Source organism: Manis javanica, chromosome 1, assembly GCF_040802235.1.
Source record: "Manis javanica isolate MJ-LG chromosome 1, MJ_LKY, whole genome shotgun sequence".
NCBI lineage: Eukaryota > Metazoa > Chordata > Mammalia > Pholidota > Manidae > Manis > Manis javanica.
In genome coordinates this window covers 52853981-52866988 of record NC_133156.1, presented here as the reverse complement: position 1 = coordinate 52866988, position 13008 = coordinate 52853981, and the positions used below count along the sequence as shown (strand labels likewise).

Genomic DNA, 13008 nt, shown 5'->3' with positions numbered 1-13008 from the left:
TCTCCCCCTGCCAGAAAGTTGTTACTCAATGACTGCAGCGTTTTAATTCCTGTTCATCTTAAACCTTTCACTTAACTGTATTCTACTTGATCTAAGATGTCAGCAGCAATTCTAAGGCCCCCTCATTAATTTATTCACCATTACAAAATAAAAATGCTGCCAATTAACTATGTCAATTGACTATGATATGCCCCTGATTGTAAGTCACATTCCGCTTTGAGGAATGTTAAAATATGAAAAACATGCCAAGACTCAACAAAATATAAAGACAATTACTGCTTTTAAACACATCTTTGAGGAAGAAGATTTAATAAATATCCAAACATTTACCCTATGTCAAGCACTATTCTAAAGTGCTTTTCATCCATCATCTCCCATAAGGGGCTGGCAAACTTCTCCTGTAAAGGGACAGAGGTAAATACTTTAGGCTTTATGAGCCATACGGTGTCACAACTATTCACTTCCAATTGTGGTGTGAAAGCAGCCACAGAGAATAAATAAAATGGGTGTGGTTGTGTTCCAATAAAACTTTATGGACACTGAAATTTAAATTCCATACAACCTTCACATGTCACAATTATTATTCTTTTGATTTTTTTCCACCAAACATTAAAAATGTAAAAACCATTCTTAGTTTGTGGGTTGTACAAAAGGGAGTGGGCTAGAGTTGGCTCATGGACTGTACTTGACTGACCCCTGAACTATAGTTTACTGATCCCTGAGCACAGTAATCTTCTTGTGATCTTCCTATCAGCCCTACAAGATAGATGCTGCTATTATCCTCATTTTACAGGTGAGGAAACTGATTCTCAGAGAAGCAAACAGATGAGTGGTCAGGCTGGTACTGTGACCCAGGCAGTCTACCTCTATAACTTGCTTTTAACAAGTTACCCTAAATACAGTAAATATGGTTTACCTTAAACATGGTTGCCCTCTAATATTTTTAACTTTTCTCCTGATTAAAACAGTTCCACATTTATGTTGAAAGACTCAAACCATACACAGTTATAAGGAAGAAAATCAAAGTAACCCCACACACCAGAGATAAAGGCTTAAGGGTTTGAACCCACAATGCTGACTAGATTTAGAATGTTCTGGACACTGTGAGACTTTGTATAGGTTGCCTAACCTTTCTGGGCCCTTGTCTCTCCAATGAGGGGGCTGGCTGAGATTATGCAGTTCTTTAGCCCTCCCAGGCCTGACCATGGAGCTGCTTGTAAGGATTGTGTAATAGCAACTCTGTTCTGTCCTAACTGCTTGGGTGTGGAGAGTGAAGTCACTCCTTGCCAGCCCCTCAGGATGGGCCAAGTGGCTGTTGAGTCTCCCTGGCTGTGGCTCCCCCAACTCCCAAGAACTGAGTGATTTTGGAGAGGCAGCAGGGACTCCAGGGCCTGAGTCAGGGGTCCTGGGAGGCTGAGGTTCCTTCCACGGCTGCTGCCAGGGAGCATTCTGCCCAGCAAGCCGAGCTCTAAGCATTGTGGGAGTCAGAGGCTTCAGCCAGTGCTGCCTGAGACAGGACTTAACAGATTGGGGTTCCTAGGTCGGATTCCCCAGGCTCCACACCATCTCTAAGACAGGCCCAGGGTTTGGACGTATGCCATACACCAGTTGTGTGACCTAGGGCACGTCCCTTCTCTGAGCCTGTTTCCTGGCCTGTGAAGTAAAATGAGGATAATTACCACTTCACAGGATCACTGATTAGTTAATGACATGATAGCTGTTATGCAGCTGGCACAAAGGAGAGGCTTAATTAATGCCCATTTCTGCCTCCTTCCCTTTTGATAGGAAGGCCCAGTGGTGGCAGCTTGGGATATGGTGGGGAAAAGAGCCTCATGGAGGGTATCGAGCAAGGGGAGAAGCTGCCATACAGCACAGGGAAGACAGTAAAAGGGCTATGGATTCTGAAAGAGGACACGAACAATGGTGGGAGCCAGGCCCCCTGCTGAGAGAACCCTCTCTGGGTGTGACCCACACCAGGCCCTTTCTCACACACAGTCTGGTGTAGTCCTAAATGGATATATTCCCAGTTTACAAGTGAGGAAACTGAGGCTTAGAAACATTAAGCCTCTTGCCTAAGGTCATAGAACAGACAGTAAGCTAGGGTCACTCTCTGTCATCTGTGGGAGTGCCATCGTTTCTCCTCCTGTGAACCCAGGACAGATCCAAAGTCAATTTTGAGGGCAAGGTTTGCACAGGGATTGTAGGTAATGCCAGCACTGACTACCCAGTTTTCCCACTACCCCTAGGGATACATGTTATCACATCCATCACAGGAAGGAGGGAGTACAGGCTCAGTAGGCAAAGTGGCTTACTCAAGGCTGCACATTAAGGGTGGGGAGTCCAGGCCAGGCCTTCTAAATTCAGACCTTCCCCCTACCCATCCTGCCTCCAGGTTTATTTTAGGGACATCTAAAATCAGGATGCACCCATGTCAGAAAGGCTGTTTTCTTCCCATTGAACATGCATTGCTTCACGCTCCTTCATGCCCCTCTGCCCACCAGGCCCACAGTTCCAGTCCCTCTGCATTCACCTTACACCAGTTTATGCTGGGCCTCTCTTTGCCTCCAACTCCTGTCAGAAGCATCATCTCCACCGCCTGGACTGGGGTTTGGGTGGCTACACCTTTACCACCAGACCCCCTGACCCAAACCCTTTGTGTTAGTTGGTCTCAAGGAGGGACCTTTCCCTGAACTTGGCCTCAGTCCCAACTAGGCCTGCCGTCATCTTGTGGCCTTCTCTCTAGGTTCTGGAGCCAGACCCTGAAACACATAGTGCCACGATGATACAAGAACTGCTTTGCTGGGAAGGGGAAAACCAAGAGATTTCGTGAATCATAATGAGAAGGGGTGAGGCAGGGCCTGGGTTCCTGGTATACTTACCATCTCTTACTCAGGCCTCAAACCATCCACAAAGTAGGCAGTTGTAAACCCACTGTACAGATACTGACTTAGGTTCAGTAGGGGAAGAGATTCACCTAGGATCATGCAGCAATAAAGAAAAGAGCGGGATTCAAGCCATGTTCCTTCCAGAAAGGGATAAAGAGGAAAACCCACATAGCTCAGCAGACACCTGACTCCAGGGCCAGACTGTACCACCACCACTGTAATATTTGTATGAAAAAGTTTTCTTTTTAAAAAATGTGGGTAGGGGAAGGAATGAATGCTCTTGGTTTAAAAAAAAAATGGGGCAGATCAAGTTGGTATGCTGTGAAAAGTCAGCCAGCTGTAACATTTTATGATTTAATGCAAAAAATATGTTGAGTTCCTCAACTGAGTAAGTAGTATAAACAAAGATTTTTTTTCAGATACAGGGAGGGTGTTGCCATTATCTGAGGACCTCTTTGCTGTCCTCAGCCAATGTTCATCTGAGAGCGGAAACAGCCCTTAAGAAAAAACACTCAGCCCTTAACTTTTCTAGAACTTACGCAGAAAAGTTTGAGCATGTGTGAACATAGAAGGAAAGCGAGGCAAATGCAGAAGTTGCCTCTGGTGATATAATCTACAAATCAATGACACAGGGTCGTTGAAATCCCCTCCCCACCCTGCTCCCCAGGAGAGGGGAAGAAACCGCAGAATGTTCCTGACTCTGCACCCTGGCCTGGTGGCGCAATGTTTATGTTTGTGTACCTAGCTCCTCGGTGCCGCCCTCCACTGCCCAAAGGACAGTCACTGGGGCTCAGGGCGCGGATGACCGCATGGGGTCTTCCCAAACGTTTGTCCTGGAATCAGCCGAGAACCAGGGCATAGGGGTTGGGGCCCCAGAACCCAGCGCAAAGTAGATGCCGAATCAAAACGTATTTTGGGAACAGAGATGAAGCAACTCCATCTGTGTTAAGCGAACGTGACCAGAAACGTGTCTGGTGGCCTCTGGGAGGCGCTGTGGAGCCCCGCGGGCGGTCGCATTCCCAAACCCCGCACCCGTCCGTCAACAACGGCACCTTACGACCCCCATTTGATTTAAGCTCCTTGACCCGCCTTCCTGTGCTCAAAGTCCTCTAGGGGCCACATAATTAGGAATAACATTTTTCCCGTTGGAGTTGATTGGGAGGTATTTTACTTGTTAAATGTACATTTTTTTTTTTTTTAAGTAACAGGAGAGAAAGTTTGGTAAACAGGAAAACATTTCCCTGAACCACCCCAGTTCTTGGTAGGAACATTTCTCTGGTCAAACTTGTTCACTTTTTCTCCAGCCCTCATTTCAGGCTCCTCTCTGCCTCCCAACCCAAGAACTGCGATGCAGGGTAAATAAAACGCTTCTCCTTGGAACCTCAGTTCCTCCTCCTATTGATGAAGATGAAATGCGAGAGAAGCACACGTGGACGCGAAAGCGCAGGCTGAGCCCCTTTCAGCCCGGGCTGGGGCTGGCGGCGGAGGGCCGCTGCCAGCCTCTAGTATCCCGGGGCTCAGCCTTTGGCTGGCAGCGGGCCCTCCACCTCTCGTCCCCTCTGGGCCCGGAGAGCGGCGCGGGCTGGGTCCCGGGGGGAGCACCAGGCTCAGGCTGGGCGAGTACTCGGACTCCACGCAGCCCTCAACGAACGGGTCCCGCTCGGAGGACGATGACGTCTTCGCCTCTGGCTCAGCCGGCGCCAAGCTGGGCAGGGCGGTGACGTCATCGACCCGTCACGTGACCACTGTTCAAACAAACAGACCCCCCCTCCCCCAGCGCTACCGCTCGCCCCGCCCCAAAAGAGGCCACATATAAACGCGCTCCCTCGGCCCAAGCTCGCTGCTCAGGACTTTGGAGTTAACGGTAGCTGCGCGGCCCGGAGGAAAAGTCAGGGGAACAAGGAAGCCGAGGCGGCTGGGGACCCACACGACACACCCCTCGCTCAGTCCAAAAGCAGTTTGGGGTTAGGTGCAAAGGGAGCCAGGGTCGTGCTTTTCCTCGAAAGCCGTCGCCCTCCTTCTATTGCAAGGACAAAAGAACACAAGAGGACTTACACGCTGGGGGCGTTGGGGCCGGCCATGGTCATGGAAATGGGTTCCCTGGACGCCGGAGGCCTGCGTACGCTGCTGCGGGAGCGTGCGGCGCAGTGCCTGCTGCTGGACTGCCGCTCCTTCTTCGCCTTCAACGCCGGCCATATCGCCGGGTCGGTCAACGTGCGCTTCAGCACCATCGTGCGGCGCCGGGCCAAGGGCGCCATGGGCCTGGAGCACATAGTGCCCAACGCCGAGCTGCGCGGCCGCCTGCTGGCCGGCGCCTACCAAGCTGTGGTGCTGCTGGACGACCGCAGCGCCTCCCTGGACTGCGCCAAACGCGACAGCACCCTGGCCCTGGCTGCAGGAGCGCTCTGCCGCGAGGCGCGCGCCGCGCAAGTCCTCTTCCTCAAAGGTACGCGCTCGGGGAAGCTCGAGGGCGGGCTGCAGCTCTCTAGAACCTTGCCAGGGTCCCCTGGCCCTTTGCTCCTGGGGGGCTGCCCCACCTGGAACGTATGGGTGCCCAAGTCGTGTTTTCGGGACTTGTCATTGGCTTTGTTTGACTCTAAGAACAAAGACTTGCCTGACCTTCGCCGGATAAACTTCCAGCCCTGGTGGTGGGGAGAGCTGTATGAAGGTGCCCCGTTCCGGAGATACTAATGGAAAAAAAAATGTCTCTTTGTGTTCTCAGGAGGATATGAAGCCTTTTCAGCTTCCTGCCCGGAGCTGTGCAGCAAACAGTCCACCCCCACGGGGCTCAGCCTTCCCCTGAGTACTAGTGTCCCTGACAGCACCGAATCAGGGTGCAGTTCCTGCAGCACCCCACTCTACGATCAGGTTAGTAGGGACCCATGCCAGAGGGGAGAAGGAACAGCTGGCAAAGGCCTGGAAGAGCAGCACTGTGAGAGTATAGAAAGCGACCTATAACTTTATAACAGAGAGGATACAAGTATTTACCCCCTGTTAAGTGGCCTAATGGAGTCTCTACTTGCTGGCACTGCAAAAATGAACTTAGCTGCCCTGCCCAAGCAAATGGGTTTAGTTCTCTATTTATACTCCAACAGTGCTGAGAACTTCACCCAGTATCTGAAACTGACTTTTCCAGCAGGGATTTTTCTGTGGGTGTGGGCACTGGCATTGACTTTGAGCAACACTTGACAGATGTTGGATGTTTCTGATTTCAGGGTGGCCCAGTGGAGATCCTGCCCTTTCTGTACCTGGGCAGTGCCTACCATGCTTCCCGCAAGGACATGCTGGATGCCTTGGGGATCACGGCCTTGATCAACGTCTCAGCCAATTGTCCGAACCATTTTGAGGGTCACTACCAGTACAAGAGCATCCCCGTGGAAGACAACCACAAGGCAGATATCAGCTCCTGGTTCAATGAGGCAATCGACTTCATAGGTAAATAGAACAGATGCCTGGGACTTCTTTGCCTTGCTCCTCCCATTTTAGCCGCTGACCCAACTCTATGGCAAGGACTTGCATGACATTCTTCTGAGCCTTCCTCCAGATGTTAAATAACAGTCTGGTGTGGCCAACATCCCCGCAAAATATGGATTTGATGTCCCACCTAACAAATTAGCAAAACTGAGGCTCAGAAAGTTGAATACACTTGTCCAAGATAAGTCTGCTTAGTGGAGATACCTGGTCTGGGTTTAAATCCTTTGCTGTCCTTTGCACACTACCCACTCTCCTCCATGAACAGTGTCTGTGTGGTGGCACGATGTGATGTTGACCATCTCTGGAAGGACACACATGACCTTTCTTAGACACCCTATCCTGGGGTTGGGGTCATTCTCCTGAGCTCTTGAGTAAGTGGCTGCCCTTTGTTTTCCAGACTCCATCAAGAACGCTGGAGGAAGGGTGTTTGTCCACTGCCAGGCTGGCATTTCCCGGTCAGCCACCATCTGCCTTGCTTACCTCATGAGGACTAACCGAGTCAAGCTGGACGAGGCCTTTGAGTTTGTGAAGCAGAGGAGAAGCATCATCTCCCCCAACTTTAGCTTCATGGGCCAGCTGCTGCAGTTTGAGTCACAGGTCCTGGCACCACACTGCTCTGCGGAGGCTGGGAGCCCTGCCATGGCTGTGCTGGACCGGGGCACCTCCACCACCACTGTCTTCAATTTCCCCGTTTCCATTCCAGTCCACTCCACGAACAGTGCGTTGAGCTACCTTCAGAGTCCCATCACGACCTCTCCCAGCTGCTGAAAGGCCATGGGAGGTGATCTTCATGACTCACCAGGACTCCGGGCTCCTTGAGGAGAAATGCATTAACTCCAGCGAGGGGGCGTGAGTGCTGGCCCTTATTTATTTAATTTCACCTGAGTTCCACTGGGTTCCTCAGCAGTCATAATGATGACTTAGTGTCAAGATGTTTGCTGAACTTCGCACATTGGGACCAGTATGTGGGGGTACATCAAGTTCCTCTGACAAAAAGGGGCAGAAGAGAAAGGACTCAGTGTGTGAGCCAGTTTCTTTTTGTTTGCCCCTGTTTTTGTAGAAACTCTTCATGCTTGACATACCTACCAGTATTACCATTCCTGACGACACATACATATGAGAGTATACCTTATTTATTTTTGTGTAGGTGGGTCTACCTTCACAAATATCAATGTCTACCCTAGATGAACCAAATACCTCAATTTTTGTGTTTTGAGTACTGTAATTTCCTGTAAATATATCCTAAGCAGGTTGTTATCAGCACTGATGGAAAACACCAGTGTTTTTTTTTTGGTTGCCACGAGTTGTATGTTTATTTATGACCGAAAATAATATATTTCTTCTTCTAAGAAGACATTTTGTTACATAAGGATGACTTTTTTATACAACAGAATAAATTATAGCATTTCTATTGAGATCTCAATGTTCTGTTTCTTGAGCAGCCCCACCTGATTCCTTTCCCATCAGTGAAATAAGAGAATCTGGACCGGGGCCTCCAGATGTATGTTGGGATTTGATCTCATACTCCTTGGTGCCCCTCAGATCCCACAAGATGACTGGGTTGCAACAGAGGTAGTGAAGTGTGATCTATCATGGAAAATCAGGTGCTGGAGCTGAACTCATTGTATTGGATCCAGGTGTCCCCCCATGTATCCCTACCATGCCACCCACAGACCTCAAGTGTCCCCAGATCCAAAGCTAGGGAAAAATGACCATTTGCTTGAGTTGCCTTTTCATTTAATACCTTCCTCAGTTAAAAAAAAAAACTCCCTCCCCTCTCAGCTGTGCTAAAGTTAGAAGGATGATGGTTTTCCAAAACATTTGACATAAACGTGTCCTGCATGTAAGGCAGTGTGTGCAACCTGCCCCTAAAACTATATTTTGCAAACAAAGATGCTGAGACCCAGCATAGCTAAGTGGCAGGGTGGGGAAATTGGGCCTCGCTTCTATTTAGTTTCCTAATTCTGTGTGCTTTGTACTTTATCACTTGCCTCTCACGTGGTTTCTTTTTTCCTTTGAAAAGCCCTTTACTTTTATGAAAAGAATCCAAGCAGTATAAGCAACTACAATGTAGGGAAATCACCTGAAATTCCCAACCCTAGCCTAACCATTAACTGGAGTTCATCCACATTGGCATCTCTGCATATATACACAGCATTTTTGGTGGCTGTTCTTTCAGGTCACTTGCTCTGATTCCATAATTTTGTTGAAGATAGGCAAGTAAATCTGACTCGTTCTAGGGCAATATTCTGAATTTTTACTCTCTAGCCAAACAGGCTGAAATAGGATATAACTGACTACCAACCTATAACCCATCTATAATATTGAATTAAATAACAGTGAATCTCTTGGGTTACTGGCACCTTAGTTCCTGTCCCCTTTACTTGTTTCTGACAAAATGCTATAGGAAGCAGACAAGGAAACATCTTACTTGGCCTCCAGTAGTACCCTGAGCAGTGGTCTTGGTCCAGTTCTGTCATTCAAGACGTTCAAGGCCTTGACAGAATCAATGTCCTTGACATTTCCCCACTGGTTCACCAGCTGCCAACTGACATCCAGGGCCTGAAAGATCCCTGTGTTCTAAGTTCTAAGAACTTACCCTGGGCTGGCAAGCTTGTTCCCTTGCCTGGGCTTCCAAGTGCAAGTATATTCATGCCTTTCAAAACAAACCGTATCCATTGTTTTTATCAAACCCTAGAAATTTACTATTACAAATATCTCCCTTCGTGGAAATGTACTAGTGACTTCGAGACCATGGCAGATGCCATGGCTGACTTCCCCGTGGGTTTGGGCCATCACTTTCTGCTTGGCAGACACTGGCTGAACCAAAATTAATCTCCACTATGATCCACTCAGTGGAAAAATACAGCGGCTGCCTAAAGGAACAGCCAGCATAAACAATTCACTCACTTCTCCCAGTGCAAGCTGCTCCACCTCCAGCCAGCCCTGGGGAACAGGGATGATAACCCTCATTTCCCATGTATCTCAGTCTTTAGGGCCTCTTGAAAAGGTCACTTCTGGCTCAAGACTATTTTCTTAGACAAGAAAAAGGTACCTCATAATGAAAAGAAAGATGCTTAAACTATTAAAATATTTCTCAGTGGGAGACTGGAATAGAGACAATTGTTTAATACTGATAATGCGGTAATAATAGCTTAAATTTTAGAGCTAGCACAATTTGTCAGCCACTGTACTAACGTCTTTGCACATCTCACTAAACCCCAATAGCAACATCCATTTTAGAGAGGAAGAAACTGAGGCTCAGAAAGGTGAAGCAGCATGGGCAAGGTCATACAGAAAGTAAACAGCATTGCAGAGATTGGAACCTGGGTGTGAAAGGAAACTGGGACCGAAGTCCTAATTCAGTCCCAAAGACAGCTTGAGGGAATAGGGAAAAGATGATTATTTAGTCAACCATACATCACCATGGTTTTACCATATAACTTTGTAGTGGAAAAACTACTCATCCTTTGGGGCTCAGTTTTTTAAATCTGTAACTGAAGATAATAAAACCTGCCTCATGTATGAGAAATAGGAAACAGGCTCATGAATGTAGAGCTCCTGTCAGGTAGTGGGGCTCTGGAAGAACATTAATATCCCTTTCCTCATTCCTAAGGACTTCTGGCAGTTCTCTGGTGTCAGTTTCCCACCCTTAAAACGACCAGCTTCCATTGGATCTAATAGGTAAAGTTCCTTCCAGTCCTCTAATTCTAGAACTAGAAAATGCATCAATGGTACTTTATGCTTTCCTGTGGTTTCCAGGCACCCATTATTGCACTGGGATATTGCCAACCCCAGATGCCTCCATTGCATCCTCTCCTTTCCTTGGCATTTTGCAAATAGCAGCTAATTTACCTCGGACTTGCAGCCTCCGGCGTCCTTTCCCTTCCCTCCCTCCGCAGCCCGTGGAGAATGACATCATGGTGTGTACACCTTTAAGATTATATAAATGTGTGGTTTTACAGTGGCCTCCATCCCCATGGTAACTCGGAGGAGTTTCCCTTTTGTGAGGAAAGCTGTTATGTCACTTCCTGCTGCTGACAAATCAGTTTAGGAGATTACGATGAAGGGGGGCGAGGGGCGGGAGGCGGCTTTTGAGAACTGCTGGCTGCGGTGGTTTCTGGTTGCCATACACAGCGGCAAACAAAGCCGAGGCCACGCGGGGTAGCCCCGCCCAGCGCCAGCCCCGAGCTCCGGCTTCCCACACCTCACTCGGCCGGCGGGTGGATCCAGGTCACTCCAGGCTGGTTTTCTCCGCAGGTGGCTTTCTGGGGAGCAGGTGGAAGGGCTGCCCACCTCTGCGGACTTTCTGGGGCTCTGTAGGGCAAGGCTGTTGGAGACCAGCCTCCGGGTCTCGTGGATCCTCTGCTGCCCTGTGCAGCTCAGGAGGTAGCTTTGTCCTCCCAGAACCAAAGGGTATGCACGTTACCAGAACCACAGCAGACAAAACTGTGCTAAGAAAAAGACCTTAAAACCACCTTTTTCTTGACTGTGGTTTTTTAAGCTAAGCAGCGGGCCCACTCATTCATTCATTCATCCATTCAGTATTTGTTGATTCTCCATAGGCTCAGGGATACTTTGGTGCAAGACAAAGTTCCATCTCTCAAGCAGCTAACAAGGTATATAACAATGTATAAATGAGATAAGGATGAAGGCTATGAAAGTGGGATAATATAAGGGGGGGGCTCTCCTTTAGATTTTGGTGGTCAGGGAGGCCTCTCTGAGGGGTGACTAAGTGAAAACCTGAATGATACACCCAGTTGCCCATTTAAGAGGCAAGCTGGGAAGAGGGTTTCAGGCAGGAAAGACCTAGGGTTTGAGAGGGATCTTCATGGACTGGTAGATAGAGCACCTGACTTGAGTCAGCTAGACCACTTATTAGTTATGTGACTTACTGTGGGTAAGTTACCAAACTCTTTAAACCTCAATTTCCCATCTATAATAAGGGTTCCATATGCCAGACCTTCAAAGAGTCTTCAAGGATTCAATGAAAGGCAATCACCACTGGGAACCTGGGAGAGGCTTTGGAAAGGTTCATTGTCCTCTCATGACTGAGCTGGTTGCCATCAGTCCCCGTTCTGTCACTTGAGTAGCAGCACCCCTCCTGAGTGCCCTGGTGAAGGCAAACGGGGAAGTGGGTGTCTCGCTCCATCCTGACAAACACCCTGCGCCCGCACTCAGGCGGAGCTGTCCTCTGGGCCATGGCAGCTTTGTTTGGGGATGGCCTTTGCTTGGAAACCACCAGCCCTAGCCCACTGACCTTTCTAGGCCTCAGTTTTCTCATCTATGAAAAGCTCCTGAATATCCTCCTTTCCCACCTGACTGCTGGCTCTGAGCCCTCTCCTCATTGAGGCCTCCGAAGGCTCTGGAATCTCTGGGGTTCGTTCGGCCTGGTTCAGAGAGACAGGAAAGGAAACAGACACTTTCCGGGAACGGGCAGCAAGGGGTCTTGGACTTTTGGAAGATGAGTTGACATGACGGAGATATGACTGATCCCTACGGAAATGGGTTCCCCACAATGTCCTGCAGGGGTATCACAGACTCCTGGCCCCATTACCTGCCCTTTTCCCCAACCCCAGGCAATCCTCTGCCATGGACCAACACTTCAAAATTTGATTTTAAAAGCTTTATCAAGGCTGACACCAGTGGACATGTGAGGTTGGCTGCCTCCATCTGTGTTTTTTGTACCTTCATTCATGTATTCGTTCACTCAATAAAAATATTACACACCTTTGGTTTACAAAACACTCAATAGTTACCTCTCTCCAACCCTTACTCATTCTCTTCTGAGATGTGTGAACTTGTCTACATGCTCCAGACCAGACTCACTTTGGCACGTAATTGAAGGTTTTCCAAGATGGAACCACTGCCTTCATTTCCAGTTTCATTCTCCCTATCCCCACTACTGTTCTTCACTGTTTAGACCTGTAGTTCTCAGAATACAGTCTGCTCTCTCTTGCTACCCTTACCTCTGCACATGATGTTTCTCTGCTTGAATGACCTCCCACTACTCAAAAGAGCACCAAATCTGTGAAGACTTCTTTAACTTTTGAGACTTCCTTGTCTGTGCATCAGTGTCTTGAGAATACATAGCTTCATCCCACTGCTGGAGCCCAAGGGTCATAACCCAAACAACCCTGGGCCAGGCAGGTCACTTAATTAAGCACTGGGCCACTGGGGACTGTTGTGACCTGGGAAGTTCATGCTGGTAAGGAAGCTATGAGCCAATGTAGATATGCAGGCCCAGAGTTACGATAACCTCCTAATTTTAAAAGAAGCCAAAAATTCGTATTTTTTGTAAAATACCTGGATTTCAGAAACTTTGTACAGACCAAACCATCAGCAGACTGGACCTAGCCCATCGCCTATGAGTGTGCAACTGCTGCTAGCCATCTGTTTGTGAATCTCTCAAGGTAAGAGCCCTCCCTGATCTTATCTCTAGGCCCCTGGGACTTAGCCCAGGGCTTAGTGAGTAGCAGGTACTTATACACATCTTTTGAATTAAGGAGTTAGTGGCAGTCATTTATCCCCTACTGTCCTACAGTCTAGACAGTAGATGTTAGAATAATACAAAGAGAATTCTGAGATTTTATTCCAAATGCCTGGGACAAAACCAATAGATGACGAATATCTTCATGACTTTGGGTGG

The 13008-nt window shown here is 48.4% G+C and overlaps 1 protein-coding gene across 1 annotated transcript; it reads left to right on the top strand.

Moving 5' to 3' along the window:
- Window positions 1-4712: 4712 nt before the first annotated feature.
- On the top strand, window positions 4713-7774 carry DUSP1 (dual specificity phosphatase 1). Its single transcript, XM_017662914.3, has 4 exons — window positions 4713-5331; window positions 5608-5753; window positions 6101-6320; window positions 6757-7774. The coding sequence occupies exons 1-4, from the start codon at window positions 4965-4967 to the stop codon at window positions 7125-7127; spliced, it is 1104 nt and encodes a 367-aa protein (XP_017518403.1). The 5' UTR covers window positions 4713-4964; the 3' UTR covers window positions 7128-7774.
- Window positions 7775-13008: the final 5234 nt, after the last annotated feature.